Consider the following 22,850-nt stretch of genomic DNA (forward strand, 5'->3'; position numbering starts at 1 on the left):
CAATGTGCATTTGAAAAATACATTCATCTGGTTAAGTTTTCAGTATACAAGCAATACTGAAATCTGTACGAGCAGTCCTGTTCTCTCTCTGGGCTCCTAACATAAAGGCTAGGCTGGCAAACTGAGACAAAACATACTTCTCTTCTACTGCAGCAGCAAACAAACCTACCTGAAGCCGCCTTGCCACTCTATGGAGTATCTGACTAACAGTCTCTTCACAGGACTGTGTGCATTCCAGCTGACAATAATAATGCTGCTTTAACACATCCAGGAAGTAAGGACCACACATGATAACAAAGAACATAAACGGAGAAGATGGGATACCAATGCTTCGTCCTGGAAACTATCATGGGCTGCTGAACCCAAACACACAGGAAGCAAAATGATCCAGTGTGCCTCCACGCCCACCTGTTCTGAGGGATGCTGCCCTTTCTATTTCCTGGTAAGACAGTAACTGAGCAAGAGGTAGAAAGAATGGAACTTGCAGATGGATCCCAGGTCCTATTCTCACCAATAACATTGACGAAAATATCTTATACGTTAAAGGGCTTAAATCCCTCAAACAAAAAGTAGAAATTCAATATTTAAATATTCCAAAAGCAAAAGCTCAAAATCATTAACTTCATTTTGGGCACTGAAAGCAAGTTAATTATCCATGCATGTCGAAACAACTGGGGCTTAGTGTCTATTGCAAGAAAACCAGCACAAAGCATATATAACCAGAGGGTACTTGTTAATAGAGGTTATAATCAAAGTATTAAATTACACCCAAAATACAGCAAAAATTTTTAAAAGGTATCTTTAAGTGCCCAATAAAAGAATCCAGGATAAGTGTTGCTACACTGCAACTTCATTCACGTGGTTAATTTTAATGATAGTAAAAGCCCCCAAGTGATCGCTCTCATTGTTCTTTTACACAGAACTTTTGAGCATGAACCATGTTGATCATTTCAAAATTACAACTCCAATTGCTTCCTTTGCCCTTGGGCAGAAACTCACTCACATTTGGGCAGCAGTGGTCTTCTTATCTACTTCCTTTAATTTAGCCATTTTCCTCCAAACCCCAAATTCAAAACCTTTTTCTCTTTTACCATGAAATTTCAACTGTCACAGTTTGAAGTACAAACAAAACACTGAACTGAAAAGCACATAGCACAAAATTAATCAATTCTTCTTCTTGATTGCTTCACTGGTGCATTTCAGACAAAAAGGAAACTGGGGATGAAAAGTGACATTTTGGTGAAACAGTCGCTTAAATTTGCAAAAACTAAATATTTGCATTCGCCTACCCTACTTATTCAGTGTTCTTTTTTCTAAACACTATGAGGTTTTACAAATTCAAAAATTTTAAGTAGAAAAAAAAATCCAAGGTAAGAATGACCTTCCCCACAAACACTACACTTGACTGGAGAGACTCTTTGAGGAAAAGCAATCAGATGTAATTCACCTTTGCATTCCCAGCAACTAACAGTGCCTTGCTCATAGTAGGTGTACAATAAATCTGTGATGGAGGGTAATGCAGAAAGGGACCAAAATATCTAATAATCTAATGATCTCATCTAGAGTCTAACGAAATAATTAGTGCAATATCTGAGGCTAGTACCTTCCCCAATTCCACACTGAGGTCACACTTCACAAAAAACACTTAACCCAGAACATTTTTTAATTGATAGGTACTTTTTCTATTTAAAATGATACAGAGTTTCTAATACTAAAAACCTTGGAGCTACCCTAGATGCTTCTCTCAACCCTTCAAACCTAAAATCCTACTAATACTATCTTCTAAATATTTCTCACATCTCTTCTTTTCTCTCCATCCCTGCTAGCACTGTCTTAATTCAGGCACCACCTGTTTTGACTTGGATTCATGTCAAGCTTTCTAACTGGTCTCTGTTTCCAGTCACTTCCTCCTCTAGTCTGTCCTTCGCACTTCACTATAATCAGCTATCAAAATGCTCATCTAACCATTTCATTTCTTCCCTTCAAACTCTCGTATGTATATTGTCCAGGGTTCTTTGGGTTGCATACATGGTCCTCATGATCTTAGCCCTGCCAACTTCTTCTGTCTGCCTCATCCCTCAACACTCCTTGCCCTATGCTTCCAACTCAGCAACTCCTTGAAGTGTCCCACTGTCATGCTTCCACGCTTTTGCCTGCAGTATCATAGGTTGGACTATTCCCACTTCTCAATCATATGCGCGGTTTCTACTCACACTTTAAGATGCAGCTCAGGTGCCACTTCCCTAGGAAATCTTTTCTATTCTTCCCCACTCTCTCTCCTCCCCTTTCCAGGGCTTGAGTAGATTCAATTATTCATTTATTCAATCAGCAAGTATTTATTGACTGTATACTCTTTGCTAGGTACTGGAATATATTAGGCACTCAAAAGTGTGTTGAACAAATGAATGGAGAGATAGCAATGAGTTAAAAGAAAGTCCCTGCTTTCAGAAAAGTGAGAAATCTCACAAGAATATAACTAGCATGGTGCTGTAACAGATTTAGCACTTTTTAACATTATTTTTAATGTATCTGTCTCCCACATTACACCGTGAACTCCTTAAAGACAGGATTTTGTCTTTTTCAATTATATATCTTTAGTATTTAGCACAGTGCTCTTCACACAGTACGTGCTCAATAAAACATCTGTCCAAAGAGTGAAGGAAACTATTTCAAGCTTCAGAATATTTAAGTAAGTATTTCCTTGAGTAAGTAAGTTGGGACTTCTTTTCACGTTTAGATTTAAAAAGAAAAAAGAAAATACTACATAATTCTGTGGTAATAACAAGAAATGACTCATGTTAGATCAGCATAATTCAATAAGATAGAAAAAAGAATGAATCAACTTTTAATTTGCATTTTAAAAAGAAATCAAATATAACTGCAAAGTCAAAAAAACACAACTCTTGCAAGGCAAACCAGGCTCAAACCAGGCTCAAAATGAAAAGACAACCCACGAGCTGGGAGAAGATATTTGCAAATCATACATGTGACAAGGGGTTAATCTCCATAATATATAAATAACTCATATAACTCAACAACAAAAAAACAAATAACCCAATCAAAAAATGGGCAGAGGATATGAACAGAGATTTTTCCAAGGAAGATATACAGATGGCCAACAGGGATATGAAAAGACGATCACTAATCATCAGGGAAATGCAAATCAAAACTACATTAAGATATCACCTTACACCCATGAAAATGGCTACACTGACCAAGACAAAAAACAACAAATGTTGGAGAGGATGTGGAGAAAGGGGAACCTTATCACTGCTGGTGGGAATGCAAACTGGTGCAGCCACTATGGAAAACAGTATGGTGATTCCTCAAAAATTAAAAAATAGAAATACCTTATGATCCAGCTATCCCACCATCGGCTATTTATCCAAAGAACTTCAAATCAACAATCCAAAGAGGCTTATGCACCCCTATGTTCATTGCAGCACTATTCACGATAGCCAAGAAGTGGAAGCAACCCAAGTGTCCATCAACAAAGGACTGGATAAAGAAGATGTGGTATATATATACAATAGAATACTACTCAGCCATAAAAAAAAGACAAAATCGTCCCATTTGCAACAACATGGATGGACCTGGAAGGTATTATGTTAAGCGAAATATGCCAGACAGAGAAAGACAAATACTGTATGACTTCACTCATATGTGGAATATAAACTAACACACGGATAGAGAGAACAGTTTGGTGGTTACCAGAGGGAAAGGAGTTGGGGGGTGGGCACAAGGGGTGAAGGGGCACATTTATATGGTGACTGACAAATAATAATGTGCAACTGGAATCTCACAATGTTATAAACTATTGACATCAACTTAAAATTGTAGTCAAAATAACGTCAACATACATAACATGTATTTTTGTCCTCAGAAGACATGTTTATTAAAAATACAAAAACATATGGAAAAAAACTCCCACAACTCTCTACTCTTTAATTTAAAAAAAATCTAATGACAGAGTAAACATCAGATTTGTATGTACAAGATAGTAAAGATATACAAAATGTCGAGTCGCGTTAATTTTACAGGTTTCCGGTACTGTTGTTTTAATCAGTCTTCATTCTTTACAGAGGTGCTTTCCTGCTCCTAAGAATCATATCTTTAATGTGAATTATATTTAACATTTTCATGTGGGTAAAACTGTCAGTGAACTGCCTCTCCAAAACCTCTGGGTGAAATCAGCTGATTAAAATATTGGTACCAGTCAGTAAGAGCTGGAGTGAGGGGCTGGTACACTCTTCCTGAATCTAGAGCAGAACTACCAGCTTCTCCAGCTACAGCAGTTCTTCCAAAGGGGAAAGTTTTGATCTGATCCTATTTTAAAACTTCAACAACAGGGCCATCGTGACTTTGCCCTTAAAAGAGCTTCAATAAAGCTGGCTGCTACAACAACTGTGGGAAGAAAAGCCTGGACTCACATCTAAGCAGACAGCAATCTAATTGTCAACTGTTAGTGGGCGGAGGAAGATGGGGAGGGGGGGAGGAGTTAGTTTTATTTCACAGTACCAACATCACATCAGGTTTTTTTTTCCCCTAGTTCTCCTGAAAAGATAGCTTTCTAATTACTTCAAATGTGTGAAACCCAACCTTTACTTTCTTGCTGGCTGCAACATTTGGGCTCTAAATAAAGAGGAACAAATCAATGTTTGGCCATCACTCAGAGTTCCACGTATTAGGGTTAAGAACGGGAGCAATGGGGGCCCAGCCGTCACAGCAGAACAACGCTAACACTCTTGGGGTAACTGTCACATGAATCACGGGTTCTGAGGATGCCTGCTTCCCCAGTTCAAGGGACTAAGGGACAACAGTAGGCTTTGAAGTCACGCTCCACACCACACGTTTTACAAGGTGGTGGGATGCAAAATCTGGAAACCTGGACTGTACACATGGCGGGGAAAGTCAGAAAGAAATATATACCTCCAAACATTAATTATAGGTGCAATAATTATAGGTGCTGATTTTCTTAGTAATTTTTCTAATTTTTAATTGTGGTAAAATATATATAACAAAATTTACCATCTTAACCATTTAGAAGTATGTTCAGGAGTATCAAGTACATTCACGTTGTTGTGCAACCAATCTCCAGAACTCTTCATCTTGCAAAACTGAAACTCCATACCCATTAAAAACCTCTCCACTCCTCTCTCCTCCGGCCCCTGGCAATCACTCTCTACTTTCTGTCTCTATGAATCTGACTACTCTAGACACCTCATATAAGCTGAATCATATAGTATTTGTCTTTTTGTGACTGGCTTATTTCATTTAGCATAATGCCCTCAACGTTCATCTATGTTGCTGCATGTGTCAAAATTTCCTTCCTTTTTAAGGCTGAAGAACATTCCATTATATGTATATACCACATTTTTGTTTATGCATTCATCTACTGATGTACCCTTGGGTTGCTTCCACCTTTTGGCTACTGTGAATAATGCTGCTATGAACATGGGTGTACAAGTATCTCTTCTAGACTCTGCTTTCAATTCTTTTGGATAAATACTCAGAAGTAGGATTGCTGAATCATAGGGTAATTCTATTTTTAATATTTTGAGGAACCACCATACTGTTTTCCATAGTGGCTGTACCATTTTGCATCCCCACAACATCTTCGCCAATACTTATTGTCTGTTTTCTTGACAGTAGCCATCCTAATGGGTATGAGGTGGTTCCTTAGTAATTTTTCCATTTTCCAAAGTTTCTATAATATCCCTGTATTATTTTAATAGTTAGAGGAAACTTCAGTGAAATACATTCCACCATTAAAAGTGATCATACAGATATATATTTGTTGGTATAGAAAGACCTTTACCATATAATCTAAATTGTTTAAATGTGAAGGTTATTGTAAGAGTTATACAAGACTATGTAAACTATTATCTATGTTTAGGGAAATACATATACACACATTAACATAAATGTTTTATACAGACTTAGTGGAATGTGAAAGGAACATAAAAATAATAAACCAGAATGTTAACAGAAATTATCTCTGGATAATGGTAATTTAAGTGACCTTAATATTTTTATATTTATTTTCTGATCTTTACACAGCAAATATGAATGTCTCCTATAATAGTGAATAACAACAATAAAAGGGATAATTTGGTAAGTAAGTTAGGAGTCACCAGGTACCTAAATTGCTGTAGGCAGCCATGTTGCTGTGGCCATGAACTAGCACTCAAATGTCTGAGAACACTCAAGCCAGGACAGGATCCTCTGAATCAGCTATCATCCTATTGTATAAATTCTACTTTTATTCCCTAAGGGCTTTGGTGGCTCTATTTGGCCAATATTATGATGGATGCTGAAATTCAGGAGTTGTGAGTACGGTAATCCGCCATCTATACCCTACAACCCCAGAATCAGTAAAGAAGAGACCTACAAAGCAAAATGTACAATGCCAGTTTCTTATGCTTAACCTGCTAAACAAAAAAATATTGACAGGAAACAGATAAGATTTATAAGGTACAAAGAAAAAATGGGCTGAAGATATCCTGTTCCAATCAAACTACATTACATAATATTTTAGTTACTGTTAATTAAGAAATTTTTTTATACTTTCCCATTTTTTGTGAAAACACTCCTTTTTATGCCTTGTCATAAGCATGTGTGTTTGATGAGTTTTTTGAAAAATCCCAATCTTGCCTGTCTCCCTGAACTAAGAGAACAGGACATTATGTCCAAATTTAGGCACAGAGAGGTAGAGAAGAGTGCTTCAAGGATAACAGGCAAAGCTGGGGCATGAAGAAAAACGCCAACCAAGGGTTCTTCTGCCCACTAAAAACTTGCTTGCTCCCCTACCTTCCTCAAACATAAGCACTATTAACTCTCTCCACTCCATCCTTGACCTTCAGTTGGAAGTGGAAATGATTCTTCAACACACTGGCTTGATGTACTTTCAACTTCCTCAAAAACCTTTCAAGACCAGGAGTACATAAGATGTCATCAATTACTCAACACCTAATGTCTTTAATCCTGAACTTATGCCCTTTTCACAACAAATGGCTTTCCTGCCACATCTCTAGGCCTGAGTTCCATTCAATGTGTGTGTCCTCATGATGGCACCAGCCAGTTCCTTGACATTTCTTTCTTGGTCCATCAACTCTGTTCTGGCTTCACTATCTACCCATTCAGCCTGGTCACTGGATTAGTCACTAAAGAAATAGATTCAATACACATTGGCTTCCTTTTTCTCGATTGGTATCTGGTTAGCCTCTCAAAGAAATGACCAAGAGAAAGAATAGGAGAGCAGAAACTGACCATTTTCTTATAAATTTTTAATGATTCCCAATTGCCTGCTGAACTAGAGACATCCTTCTTAGTTTTGCATTCCAAGTTCTCCACTATATAGTCACATTTTACCTCTCCAATGAGTTCCCAACTATACTCCAATGAGCACTAAAGGATCCGAGAAGTTACACGTGGGTTTTTTGGAAGGCTAAAGTGGGAGTGAGTAGTCAGGACCCCAGGCTTCATCCAGAGCAGCTCCACTTTTATCTAACCATGAGAAATCGCTTAATAAATTATGTTGCACACAGAAAACAGATTATTCAGCCTTTAAAAACTACATTTCAGGGGCTAGCCCGGTGGCATAGTGGTTAAGTTCACATGCTCTGCTTCAGCAGTCTGGGTTCATAGGTTCGGATCCCAGGCATGGACCTACGGACCTACATACCACTCATCAAGCCATGCTGTGGTGGCAACTCACATACAAAATAGAGGAAGACTGGCACAGATGTTAGCTCAGGGCCAATCTTCCTCACCAAAAACAAAAAAACTACATTTCAGAGGAACATCTGATGATATAAGAAAATGTTTATGATGCTAAACACTATATACAGCATTATCCAAATTCTTAAATATGTAATAGACCTAGGAATAAAAACTGTCTACAGGGAAACACACCCCACTGTAAACCGTGGTTAAGTGAGAATGACAGATTTATGGGTGCCTTTTAAATTTTCTTCTTTCTATTAATAAGCATTTTTAAACATGTTCATGCAATCTTTAAAATTTTTTTCAAATATTTTCTTTAAAAAATATACTTTTCTTAAAAAAGATGGTGTCCCCAAGTCCTTGCTCTATGTTTTCCCCTTTCTAAAGCCCAGAAAGTGATTGATCAAACCTTACTCACCTTTGCTGGAGACTTCCCAAACTAACATCTGGTGCTTGCCAGTAAGGAGAGAAACAGGCGAGGCTGCTCACCCCAGAGGTTTCAAATACAATGAAATCAAAGGCGAGTAGAGGGGAAAGCAAAGAAACGACACCCCTTCAGGCGAGATGCCTGCGCCTGTGTCTCGTGTTGATCTTTACTTAATAATTCTCAAGTTATCTGCCTTAAAGTCCCTGGTGGTTAATCTTAGCAAACTGTCAACCACTGGTAAAAGGCAAAAATCAAGAAAGTCTACGCAAAGAGAACATGAATTTTATCAACACTCAAGAGTTGGCAAGGAGCACTTAGCTTCCCCCCAACATCGGAGATTTCCTGGTAGACAAGACATTTCCACTACATCTTTACTACTCACCAGATGCTTGGCCTTCGCGCGTTCCTCCTCACTTGATATCCTCTCTCGGAGAATAGCTCTGGTTAACTGCTCGTTGGCAAAAGCCCTCTCTTGATCCAGTTCGTTGCTTTGCTTTAGTCTGAAAAGACAAGAAAGGTCTAACTTAGAAAAAAAGATTTCACTAGTTGCCATGATTTCTTTTTAATGAAATACTTAAATAAAAAGATAGAAACAGATAGCCACAGCCACAGTGTTAATAGCTGAAATCATCTTGGTCTAAAATTTATCAAAAGCAGATATATTTTCTAGTAAATCCCCATGCAGCCTCTACCCAAGCATTTAAAATAACAGAATTCAAATACATAGAGAAGCTTATCAGTTTGACGGCTAAACTAGTTTTACATCTTATGTAAAATTGAAATCTGCCCACCTAAAAATTCCATCCTTGGTGCCTCCAACTGCCCTCTGGAGATATAAGTAATAAATCTAATTAACAAGCCATCTACGAGACAAATATTTGAAGGTAATCATTGTCATCCCCTCGGAATTGACTCAACTCAACTGTTATTGAATACACACCAGGCAGTGTGCGAGGCACTGATGACACAGTGCTGAACAAGAAGGACACGTCCCTGTCCTTGTGGATCTGACATTACAGCAGGGAACTGAAGTCACAATTAAGATGTCTTTCCTCCTAGTGAACTGCTCCCATTTTCCAACAATCCTCATATGCAAAAATGGTCAGACTTTTCAAAAGCAGGGCTCCTCATTTCTGGAATAACTTCAACTTGTCCCTTAGCTCCAAACTAAAGGTAACACTGCAGACATGGTCTAGCAAAATGAGACAGCAGAACTTCACCTCCCAAGATCTGCACACAATACTTATTCTATTAACGAAGCATCCAATTGCATTAGGTCTATCAATAACCTCATCACACAATTAGAGCATATTAAGTTACAATCCACTAAAACCTCTCATTGTGCTTGGAAAAGATAAATTACTTTGGCACTGATTTTTACCATAGTGCCTGGCACATAAAGGTATTCAGTAATCACTGAACCAAAGTACCTTTCGGTCTAATCTCAGGGACAAAGATTTTCTGATTGCCTTTTCTTCTTTGAGAGAATAACCCCTCTATACCATCATATCCCCAAAGGTATAGGCAATGCTTTAAAAAGAAGAGGTTAAATTGTTATGTTGGTATAAGTGAAATTCTGAGTGAAATCCACTTTGTAAGTGGGAATGATGAGCACCAAAATGAACTCAGTAACAATCTATCGAATTTTACTTTTAAAAAGATTCTTGAAAAGAACTAAAGAAAATAAAAATTTTGTTACTATTTTTAAATTGCTACATCATCCCCATACTCTGTAATTCTCAGAAATTAATTATAACAGATAAAATCACCTTGTAAAATATATCCCGAAGTTATAATGGTTTCCCCCTAAAAATTAAACCTGTGTGTTTTTGTGTCTTGAATAAAGATGAATAATAAAAACAAATTAAAACCTGCACTTTGAAATTCTCTAATGCAAAAGTAACCTCTAGGAAATTTTTCCTTAAGCAATAAGCACAATTATGCTTATACAAACCAAATTTCTCTATATTATTTCACAATAAATTCAGCAACATCAATATCAACACATGTATAATTGTAAGAGAACAGCAATAATTAGCAGTCATGTCTCTTCCCTAGAGCAGCAGTTCTACAAGTATGGTCCACAAACCAGCAGCAGCAGCAGCAGCCCTGGGAACTTGATAGAAATGCATTTTCAGACACCACCCCACACCTACTGGATCAGAGAAACTCTGGAGGAGTGCCCAGCAAACTGCCTTTTAATAAGCCCTCCAGATGATTCTGATGCACACTAAAAGTCTGAGAGCCACAGCCCTCATTTGCCAAAATATACTGTTACCCAAATAAATCCTGGAGGTATGTAAAATGACAGTAACGTAAAAAATGAAGTGGTCCACACAAAGGATACTGTGCTGATAACTGCTGAGGTAACTGTAGCAGATTACAGGCCTGTGCAGTGAAAGCATTTTTACCAGCATATCAACTGCAAGTAACACATATTACCTATTTTACAAGTGAGGTGGAAACGAAAATAAAATAATAAAAATTATTATCATTTATGGATCACCTACTATACGCCAAGCACTGTGCCAGGCACTTTACATACACCTATACAATTATTATAAAAATTACATTATTAGTTCATGAACATAAAATGAATTCTATACAACTAGATTTTCTCATATCTACCACATTTAGTGTATCAAACTTTAGAGTACTGTTTATCTTAACAATAACCACAGTTTTTTTGAGTTTACTTGCGTATGGTATAAATTTTAATTACAAATGGAGTTAAAAGTGGCTTCACTTTAAGAAATATCATAAGGTTTTGGCAAGTTAATGAAAAAGAAGCAAAAATATGAGCACAAAAGCCTTCAATGTTATGATAGAAATAAAGGTTATTCAGCTTGCAGTACTTGGAACAGATGCACAAATTCTGGAGTTGGACTCCTGGGTCCAAATCAAGGCTCCACCACTTACTAGCTGAGTAAGTACCCCAGTTAACCTCTGGGGTCCTGTTGTTCTCATGAGTAGAGTGGATTGGTGTAATACCCACCTTACAGGGTTCTCATACACAAACCACTTAGCACAATACCCGTAACATAATAAGCACTCAACACGTTAGGTAAGTATCAGTAATAATAGTGCTCACTATGGCGTCAGTGATTTTCTTAAAAGAAGAAGAAAATCTCCAAATTCACTAAATACACTGTGACCACAAATAGGTTTGTTGTCTCTGCCTTTTTTCCAGTTTTTCATCAGTAAGAAGTTCTGTTTTCGGGCCAGCCCAGCGGCATAGCGGTTAAGTTCGCGCGTTCCACTTTGGTGGCCCGGGGTTCGCTGGTTCAGATCCTGGGTGCGGACCTACTCAATCAAGCCCTGCTGAGGCAGCGTCCCACATAGAAGAGCTACAACTCTACAACTATGATACACAACTACGTACTGGGGCTTTGGAGAGAAAAAAGAAAAAGAGGAAGACTGACAACAGATATGAGCGCAGGGCCAATCCTCCTCAAAAAGAAAAGAACAAAAAAAATAAAAAGATCTGCTTTATTTTTATCTTCAAGGACTTCTAAAATCAAAAATTGACTATGCTGACTCCAGTAGCCCTTCCTTTCAAGCGTTCTCCTATTGCTTTCCCACTTGCCTGTAAGCTCCACAACGGCAAGGACGGGATCTGCTTTTGTTCAGTGCCACATCTCCAATGCTCTTAAGAGGGCCTGCCACCCAGTTAGTGCTCACCAAATACTGCAGAATGCATGCATGCATGAATGAACGGCATATTTCCAACCACAGACAAAAAGAAATGGAACACAAGTTGCAGAAAACAGAAGACTGAGGGATTTTAGAAACAACTAGAGAGACAAACTGAACCCTACAAGGGCTGAGCCACCATTTCATAAGTGTCACGAGTATGATATAATCCCAGACTACACTAAATCACCTAAAACAGAAGGGTGTTCTATATTCCACAAGATTTCAGAGCCTCCGGATATTAACACCTAACTGTGCACAACTCTTGGCTGCAGAGAGATTGGGAGTGGTGCAAACTGACTAAAAAGAAAATTATTTTCCTTTCTTAATAAATTCTTACATTTACTTTCATTTATCCTTATAAACATTTACCCTTCTCAAATAGTTTATTCTAAAGGAATGTCTGAAAATAAAATGGAAAGAAAAGTTCTGTGCAGTTTCTGTTTATGAAACAGAGTTTTGTATCTTCAGGAAATTTGGCAATAGGACCCAGAACAAATTCTCATTCTCTATTAGCACTTAATTGTACAATCTAATAAACCTCAGTTTCCTCAGCTTTAAAACATGAAAGTTCAACTATATAACCTTAAGGTTCCTTGCAGTTAAAAATTTTACAAACATACTATTTCCCATTCCATAAAAACTCTTGAGAACAGTGGTAGCAGCGGATAAGTGAAACAAAGGAGTGTTATCTCCAAATTTTATAATTTTCACTCGGTGGGCACTTAGATTTCTAGTCTCATCCTTAGAGTTTCCTACTACTTGATTAAAAACTCTATACTAGGGGCCGGCCCGGTGGCGCAAGCGGTTAAGTGCGCGCGCTCCGCTGCGGCGGCCCGGGGTTCGCTGGTTCGGATCCCGGGCACGCACCGACGCACTGCTTGGTAAGCCATGCTGTGGCGGCGTCCCATATGGAGTGGAGGAAGATGGGCACCGATGTTAGCCCAGGGCCGTCTTCCTCAGCAAAAAAAAAAAAGAGGAGGATTGGCGGATGTTAGCTCAGGGCTGATCGCCTCACAAAAAAAAAAAAAAAAAAAAAAACTCTATACTAGATAAGAGTAAATGGGATTCCCAAGTTCTGATTACTCAGGATAAAATGGCGAGCAAAAGAGACACAGTCCTGCCCCCATGAAGCTTAAACTCTGATAAACGCATTATAAGTGAAGTTACTCTAAAGCTATATGGGTGGGAGCTGATATTTGAATTGAAATCTACAGGATATTAACTGAGCAACATGGGGAAAGAGAACGTGTCACAGTGGAAACATCAGACAGACCCAAAGACACTGAGAAAAGATTTTCTTTAGGTAGAGCTCTGTGACTGCTGTTTCAGATACAAAGGCTGGCAGATGTAGGGTCACTGAGGGAGCTCTCGTAAAACACATGTGCGCACACACACATACACACAAAAAAATCAATATTAATAAAATTTAGTGCAAGGCCTTGGAAGGGTGCCTGAAGCTTAAAATCATCTTTGCAACTGCAGAAAAAAATTTAGATAATTTTAGAAGAAAGTTTTACTTTCTTTCAAATTATTTGGGAAGGCAGAGTTTCAGATAAATGCTGTAACTAACAGACGTTTCATTTTGCCCAGTGCCTTTATAAGTAAAAGTAACAGATCAGAGATTTCTAAATTGTATTACAACACATTTCCCCAAGTCTCCCCTGCACAAAATTCATTTACAGCAACATTTTCTTCTAACAAACTTCCTCTTTCACTGATTCATTTAAATCAGTTAACAAACTACAACTACCTGCAAAGAAAACTTGCTTATATTCTCAGAAGCTCCCATTTCTTTTCAGAGCTTCCTCTCTGGTGCATCTTTTAATTTTTTTTGTGTGTGTGTGTGAGGAAGATTGTCCCTGAACTGACATCTGTGTCAATCTTCCTCTATTTTTTGTATACGGGAAGCTACCATGGCTTGATTAGCTGTGTAAAGGTCTGCACCCAGGATCCAAACCCACGAATCGTGGGCCGCCAAAGCAGAACGTGCGAACGTAATCACTATGTCACTGGCCTGGCCCCCTGGTGCCTTGTTTTTATATTCCAGCAAGCTACTCTATTCCACAGCCATCTGTGAAAGGTAGATGTCTGTGTGATCAACCAATTGTTCTTTTATTTTGAGCAGATCAAGATGACCCTGCTGCCTTCTGTGCTTCCCTGAATGCTACTGGCCCAATGGTGGAGCTGTACATAAAAAGCCAGGTTGTTTTGTAAACACTCCACAAAAGAAAGAGGAGAGAAGCTCACTGCCAGTGGAAGGCAGCACTTTACTTTAAAGGTCCCTGTTAGGTGAAAAGAAGGCCTGAGATAAAATAAGTCTTTCATTATTAACTTAGGTTTCCAAAGATTTAAGAATTATCTCACAATGAAACTGAACATACCAAGTATCTTGGAGAATACATTCCCCTTTTTTATTTACTGGCATTTCCCATTTATTATTTCAGATCTCTTGGTCTAATATTATTCTACATTAAGCCCCTGATTTAAGTTTCATTTAAATTTCCTTCTTTTAAATACGTATCTCTCCTCATTTAAATTCTCTAGAGTTTTAAGCAAAGAAGTAGGAGTTTAGTGTAAACTTTTCTTATTTGCATTAAGTAATTGGATAGCTTGCCTAAGCTTAATGAAACAAATACCAGTCAGCTCTGCCCTTATACCTCAAGCCCTAGCAACTTAGCTCTTTTTCTCCGTATATTCTCAGTCAGGTGAGAGATTTAAGATACACCAGCAAAATGAATTTCTAAAAACCAGTCAAATCTCCTGTAATGAATATCATTACAACACGTCCTTTTAAATGGAAAAATAATAATAATAAACTACTCGTACACATTCAGCTCTCATAGATATCTGATACATAAAATCTAACTCTATATATTTCAGTTTCTGTATAAAAACCAGCCAATATTATTTTATTCCAAAGAACCTTAAAGGTTGTAAGAAAATGGGAAGGGCATTTTAAAGACCACTTTAGCTAGGCATTTTTTATATATTGAACTCTGTTAGTCTCCATGAAGGAGGCATTACTATCTCCCTTTTTCTATATAAGAAAAACCGAGCTGTGGAAAAGCACAGAGGAGACACGAAAAGAGACTTGAAATGACCTGGTCTGATTTCATGCCTCCTAAACCCTGCAAAGAGTAAGCCCCCTAACAGGAACCAGTTTCCGTTACATTACTCAGCTTTGTGGTCATAAAAGGACAGTTTTTAAACCCTGTATTATTCATAATTATTTTAAAAGAAGCTCATTTTTTATTTGTTTTCACTATATCAACTCAGAGTTTGCTGGAGTCAAAATTATTACCAGCCCTTTCCCAAAGTGGTTTGGCTTCCAATGACCCTAAATGTGTCTCTGAACCTGTATACTGCTCATTTGGGCATTCACAAATACTCAAATTTATCTTCATGCAGGCTGACACATACGTAATTCTATACAATTCTAGCTCAGAAAATTACTTTATAATTTACTATACAAGGCCCTTATATTACTGAGGGAAAGCTGATAAGAACCTCAGGTAATGGGTGAGAATAAATGGGAAACTGAGATTGTTAGAGATAAAGTGATTTGATGAAATGATTTATTTAAAGTTGAACCATGACCATTATACACAGACAATACCTGCAAAGCACTGCAACATACTTGACTCAGACAGACTGTTTCAAACGCTGGAAGAGAAAAATGAGCGACTACAACCTCAAAGGTCATTTTTAATGCTAATGATAAATTTTATTTTAATGCATCATACTTTGTCAGAATATGCTGAACTAGCACTCAAAATACTGTTTACTATTCATTTTTTAAACAGAAAAGCTGAGCTGAGTAATTCAATGAACTAATTATTAGACTATTAAAAATAATGACAGAAGAAGTATACAGCTTTCTATTAGTAAGACTTTACAAAAATAAAACTACACAGCAAGCTGAATCTCACCTCAAATTATATCAAACACTGGAAGGAATGTATGTGCATTGAGATTCCAAAATAAATACATGAAGATGAATGTACATTAATATAGCCAAGTTATATGCACATATAATATCTACATGTATACATAACATCTATTTGTATCGATATGTAATGGCTGTATGTGTAACAGATAAACAGTTAGCATTTACTAATGCTTACTTTGTACCAGGTACAGTTCTAAGCACCTGACAGGTAGGTGTAACTCATTTGATCCTCATAACAGCCCTATCGAATCGATTACTGCATTTCAGATGAGGAAGCTGAAACACAGAGAAGCTGTGTAAAACCAAGGCTTAAGGAAGTTATAAGCCATTTGCCCAAGGTCACAAAGCCAGTGAGATGCGCAGCCAGGCAGCCTGACTTCGGAGCCTGCATTCTTACAGAAGATACACACACACACACACACACACACACACACACACGAATATTTAGACTGTGAGCCGTGGGGGCAAGAACTTTGCCTTATGGACTACCGTAACCCAGACACTAAACAGTGCTTGGCTCTTGGCAGGCATTCAATAAATATTTTTGAAAAAGAGTGAATACAGAGTATGAGCATAGTTTAATATTATGGAACATAGGTACCTTTACATAATGGTAATTTAGCAATAAATAGCACTGTCTTGGAAAGTTGAGTGACTGCAATCTAGCAACCATATAGTAAATCAGTATTATTTAACCAGCAGTATGACCTGGTTCTGAATATAACCAAGAGGACACTCAATTTGGTCTTTCATGCTGCTATGTAAATATCATTTAAAATGTCATTCAGAATTTAACAATCAAGGCTTCCTTTCTTTCCATAAGAACATTTAAAAAAGTGATTTTGTTTTAATTCACACTAAAATTTAGTCACCACCTGGACATTTTCATTTGAAAATGAAGCATTTTCAAGCTTCAAAATGACGCTGGAGGAAAAACACTCAGCCCATGACTGGAAGCCTACAACTATTACTAGGGATTACCCATAGCCATAATCCTAAATGTTTTTCACCTCCCCCTTTTCTAGACGATCGCCTCCCATTTACATGCTGCCTGTTACTCTGTACCTAGAGTCTCTATTTCAGTTTTCACTTGGGAACAAGTTCTACCTGTCCTGGATTTTCTGGAACCATTTTCTTATCAAATACATTCTCTTACTGTACTGAAAAATACATTTACATTTGAAAAGAACTCTGATCTTTGTCACCATAACCCTGGCCCATGCACCACCCTCCTAGGAATTCACAATTAAACTCCCCAGGAGGAAGCTACACAACACCCAGAAGCACGCTTGCCTTCCCTCTACTAGAAGGACCCATGGCCGCTTCTTTATCTGGCTTGCACTGACTATTTAGAGGCATCTTGAACCAAAATAACCAACTTTTTATTGTAAAGTATATCAATTGTCATAATAATCAAAATACAACTGAACAATGGTGGGAGTGGGGAGGTAGAGACACACAGCATTAAGTATAGACACACCTGTGCCATATGAGCAGGGCTTGAAAATAAACTGTTTTATAGAAGTAGTGAAAGGAAATGCCCATGCATGACCTGTTACTATTAAAGTCTTGTTTAGAAAGTATTTACACCCCTCCCCTTGCTAACATTCATTGGATGGGTGCTGCAGCTGTTTATTTACTAAGATGCTGGAGGAGGACAACCACACAGTCAGTTGGAGGAAAAAGGAACTAGAGGTCAAATGCAGGTATCTCTGGGGCAAAGCCCTTTCATTGGCCCAGGTGGGCAAGCTTATCAACTCCTCCGGCAAGCACTGGGCAGTTTGAGCCAGGGACAGTGTGAGATGGCTTCCTCTTGAAGACAGGGAACTAGGACAATATTCCTGATTCAGCGACCTGAGAAGCACGGGTGGGCTCTCATAAAGAGGACTCTGAGCTATAAAGAAATGATAGCATCTTCGTACCCTTACGTGTACAAAACATACATCAAGCCTTTTACAGTGTTTTGCACTTATGTTTCTTTTTCATAAAGGACACATTTTTGCCAGGACACATATTTTGAAATTATGTCCTTGGTAAGTTGGTAAGTCTTGAGGAACTTTTGGCCAGAGAGAGAGAGAGAGAAGACATTACCATTTTCCATTCTAAGACTTGTAGAGGAAAAGAATCAATACTTCTCTTCTTCTTTTCTATTTTAAAGGACTTTCAAGCTTGAACCAAACTGCAACCTCTCACCCTCCACCCGCATTATGCCGCTCAAAGAGACACACACCACTGAACTCACTCCATCTCTTTTTATGGTAGATGCTTTAATGGTAAAGCTTAGCAGATTCCTCTGCCAAGCCCAGAGTGAACATTTTTAAGGAAAGAACGATTACACCAAGTCCTTTGCTATTTTTTTTAAATCAAGTAGTCTTTGAATTTCTAATCATTTTTGATTCATATATTGAGCTGCTAATTTGATTGATGCATAAAGGTTAATGACTGTTGTCTTTATAAATTGTGCTTGTTATCATTACTTAATTGTGCTTCTTCATTCTGCTTAGTGCTTATAACCTTCAATTGTACCTTTTCTCGTTTTTCTTTTTGTTTGGTACAGCTTTGCCAATCCATTAATTTTTAACCTTTATTAAGGTTAAAACAAATTACTTTGTTTTAAGTGTATGTCATATAAATAATACATAGCTCTTGGTCTGTGTGTGTTTTAACATAACCTGGTAGCCTTGATCTTGAACCAGCTAATTATGGCCAGTCACAATTATTAAAAGTTTATCAACAGATACCCTTAATTTTATTTCTTCCATTTTATATTATGTTTACTATTAATTTTACTTTGCTGTTATCTCTTTTTTCCCTTTCCTTGTTTTCCTGGTTATATCAAGTTATAATACATTCTCTTCTCCTCTCAAAGACCTATGGTATTTTTCTATACAATTAGTGGTCATTTCCTTCTTGAACATTCACAAACACTTTTTTCCCTACTATTGTTTAAAAGCACCGTTCCTACTATTTTCTCAACCAGTACCCTCTACAAACTCAGTAAGATGAAATCATTTTAATACTTTGACTTTTCTCCCCAACCCAATTCTTAACTAAGAGTTCAGTGCTTTTAAATTCATACAATTCTTAGGTTTTCTCTTCAAGGATTTCTCTTTGATTTCAAGAATCCTTATTAGTACCTTTATTAGATGTTCCCAGGCTATCGTTCATGTACACAATGCAAAGACTGATCCTCATGAGTTCTTCCTCTCCTCTTCACCGTTCTCTATATTGAGATCTCTGTTGTAGTTAATCTGTACCTTGGTTAGCATTCTCTTTTAAGCATTTTCCTATTATGGACTACTGCGTCAGATAATTAGCTGACTCGCAGCTTCACACCCCTCCCTCTTCTATCCTCTCTTTTATGATGTGGGAGCTGGGAGTCTCTAAACCACATATCTGCTTTGCAGCTGGGTCCCTGTTAGGCTCTGCCAATAGAGGGTGCCAGAGGGAGACTTAAAGGCTGGAGGACGGAAGAGGAACTCTCCAGTCTACGCCTTTCAGCATCACTCAGGCCTCACTGCTTCACACACACACACACACCCCCCACTCCAGCAGCAGTTTAATCCAGATTGCAGTTTGCCCACACTCGCAAAATCAACCTCATTGCACCCCACTCTAGAGACACCAGCCCTACCCACCAGCAGGCTCCTCAGAAATCTAAGTCCCAGACCCACTGGTCTCTCCTCCAAACCCAGAGATAGGAGCACCACCAGCCACCAGGTGCCCCCCTCAGAGGTCTGAGCTGCAGTTCTCCAGAGCTCCTCCTCCAAGCTTCAATGTTTTAACAATTCCTACTGCCTCCTGCCAGTACTACCTAAGGACACTTTAGAGCTGTGCTGTCCAATACAGCTGATATGAGCCACATGTGGCTACTGAGCCCACGAAATGCAGCTTGTCCAAACTGAGATGTGCTGTCAGTATAAAATACTGGATTTTTAATATTTAGTATGAAAATAAGAATGTAATACATCTCGTTAATAAAATTTTCAGTGATTACATGTTAAAATGATAACATTTGGGATATATTGGGAAAAACTAAATATCTTAATTACTTTCACCGATTTCTTTTTACTTTTTTTGATGTGGCTACTAGAAAATTTTTAATTACATAGATGGCACACATTATATTTCAAACAGCACTGCCTTAGAGTTGTTTTTTATTTTTCTCATTTTTGTTTTTGCCTTTTCAGCTCTTAAACATCTCATTAACAATTCTTATATTAAATTCTCTTTGTAAAAATAACTGATGAGTTTTGTCTTCTTAATGGATTCTGACTGCTAGCTATTAGCATTAATAAATTCTCTAAATCCTTGCATATCCGCAAGTCTCTTTCTCACCCTGACAGGTAAATGAGAGCTCAACACAGAATTCTGGGGTTCAGTCCTTTTTCTCAGGAATCCCTAGATGTCACTCCACCTCCTAACTTCCAGTTGGGCAGAAGAAAAGCCTAAACCCAGACTGATCCCATTTCCTTTACAAATTAGTGGTTCTTTCTGCCAGAAAGCTTGTAAGATTTTCTCTTTATCCGCAGAGTTCAGAAACGTTAGCAGTCTGTGACTAGGTATGCATCTTTTCTCATCAGTCCCTCCTAGGATAAAGTGAGGCCTTTCAATTCGCAGACTCCAGTCTTTCTTCAACTCAGTGAAATGGTTTATATCATTTAATTATCACAATTCCTCCATCCCTTCCCTTTATCTCCGTATAGAATTTAGTCTATTTCATCAAATATAACCTGCATGGGGTTACTTTCCTCATCCTTCAATATCTAGGATATCAAGATGCAGCTTAAAATCGATGTGTCTTACAATCAAGTGGCAATCACTGCCAGTGCTACAAACATCAAAGGCACCCCTGAAATATTCCAACAGCTCTTGCTAGAAGCACCTTTTCTGAGTGCTCTTCTCATTTGTCTTTCTCTCTGGCTGCTGCGTCCAGTAGGTGCCTTCTTGTCATCTGCCTACTCACCAGGGCTCAGGCCCAGCTGCTGGGCTATATTAAGTGGAGATATCCGATCAATGGTGAGAAAGCAAGCAGTCTCTGCCCCTGTGGCCCAGTGGGATACCACCAGCTGAGAAGTTTTCAGCCCCCTGTCAAGGGAACCAGGCGAAAGTCTTCCGTATCCCACCTCCTATCCACCCAGGCCAGTTGACAGGGACACGGAAACCAAAAGGCTCTCTCAGGAACATTCAGATAGACTGAGGCCAACTCTGGTGATCCGTGTGCTATGCCAAAAGTAACTCATTGGCTCACACCCATCCATCAGTGGCTCTTCTAAGAAAAAGCAGCTGGGAATTAGACTGCAACTGAAATGAGTGGAGATGCTTTCAAGCCTCCAACTCCCTAGAATCCTCTCCACTTTTAAAATTTCTATTATATCTTTAATTTTTTTTAACATTAAAGGGTTAGTTAGAGCATCTTAGGGCAGAGTTAAGAGATAAAAAGTGCTGGATAGGGCAATCTAGGGCACTGTATGTTAATTCTTACAGAAATAATTTCCCCATATCATCTTTTCTCTGTAAGCTGCATTTTTGCAAAAAGAAATCTTGAGGTATAACACAGCCCCCTCCACGTCCTACAAGCACTGTTAAGTCTTTCTAGACATATATATGGCGAAAACTGTTAACAGCAAAACACAATCAAGTAAGAGCAATTTTACACAGTGACAGAAGGACATGGGCCAGTTTTGCAGCTCGCTGATAATAATCAGGCATAACTGAAGGACAAGTCTTAAGGAATCAAGGAATAGACAGATTGCCTATATTGCAGAGCTCTGCTCTGATTAATATTACACAGTAGTAAGTTCAAGATTAAACTCCATGGCAAGCACCTATTCTATAATGCTGGCAAAATACACAGCCAATTGCTGTAAAGGTCAGCCTATCTGAGACAAGAGTGACATCCTCTTTGGAAAGCTGAAGAGCTGAATGAAGTTGTATGTGAAACAGAGGGACAAGCCCCCTCCAAAGGAGTATATGCTGCAAAACCAATTTTCCTTTCAAAAAACTATCTGAAACTCACTCCGACAAAAGGATAAATAGCCTCTTAAGAATCAAATTTTACATCATTGAGCACAGCCACAATCGTTATTATTAGCTAGTTAGACACAGGCTTTAGAAAAGAACCTCCATCGGTCTCACTTCTGAATAGACATGGCCCTATATTTTTTACCTCCACTCCTCTGTAACCTCAAAAGAAATATCAAGGGTTGAAGGGGCCTTATCCATGAAACCAAGCTCATCTTTCAGTTAGAAGTCACCTTGGTCTGCAAAGGAAGTACAACAGACAACATCAGCACCCACCTCACCTGCTCCACAATGCGTTCTCCCTAGATAACAGCAATCAATTTTCATGCCTCTCTGACACTATTCATCAGCTAAAAATTCATTCCTTGGCAGATGTTTTATTTCTAGTATTCCCTATGAAATCATGCTAAAGAAAAAACAAATTCTAATAAAAACACGTTGATTTGAAAGCCACTAAGCAGTATACTGGATTTCATTTTATTTTAATTTTTCAACTTAAACATAAAATGAAATGGCAGAAACATGTATCGAAAGTAAAAAATGTGAAATTCTGTATGGTTTTACCTACTATCATTTTAGGGTAACTCCCGTTCATTCCCTTACTTGATATTTTCCATCTCTGACTCAAAAGTTAAATCATACACATACTTTAAGAAGAAAGAATTACCATTCAGAATTCACATCAACGACAAAAATAAAACAAACAAATGGAGTCGCCTGAAATGAAAACACATTAAAAAGTACTTTTGGTGAATTTAATATGTAGACCATAGCGTGGGAACAAGGCATCAGCCCGAGGGAGACAGAGCGTGACATCTAGGCCTCGCTCTTGAGGAGTCTACCATAATACAATTCCTACTCACTCTAACAAAAGGCATTCAGACCCATGTAGTCCTCTTGCTCTCTATTCCAGTTAATTTGTTATTTTTAGTATTGAAGATTTTAACATACAACTTATGCCATTTAAATAAAAAAAATGCATAATATTCAACTAACAGTATTATAATAGCTACCATTTGTGGAGCACCT

General features: G+C 38.1%; 1 protein-coding gene across 1 annotated transcript in view; it reads right to left on the reverse strand.

The window, feature by feature from the left end:
- CHCHD3 (coiled-coil-helix-coiled-coil-helix domain containing 3) overlaps positions 1–22,850 on the reverse strand; it is a 267,569-nt gene that overhangs the window by 164,336 nt on the left and 80,383 nt on the right. Inside the window, exon 4 of the mRNA XM_058530204.1 lies at positions 8,535–8,652. Within this exon, the coding sequence (XP_058386187.1) occupies positions 8,535–8,652 (118 nt within the window). The remainder of the gene's footprint in view (positions 1–8,534; positions 8,653–22,850) is intronic.

This window comes from Diceros bicornis, chromosome 3, assembly GCF_020826845.1.
Source record: "Diceros bicornis minor isolate mBicDic1 chromosome 3, mDicBic1.mat.cur, whole genome shotgun sequence".
Classification (NCBI taxonomy): domain Eukaryota; kingdom Metazoa; phylum Chordata; class Mammalia; order Perissodactyla; family Rhinocerotidae; genus Diceros; species Diceros bicornis.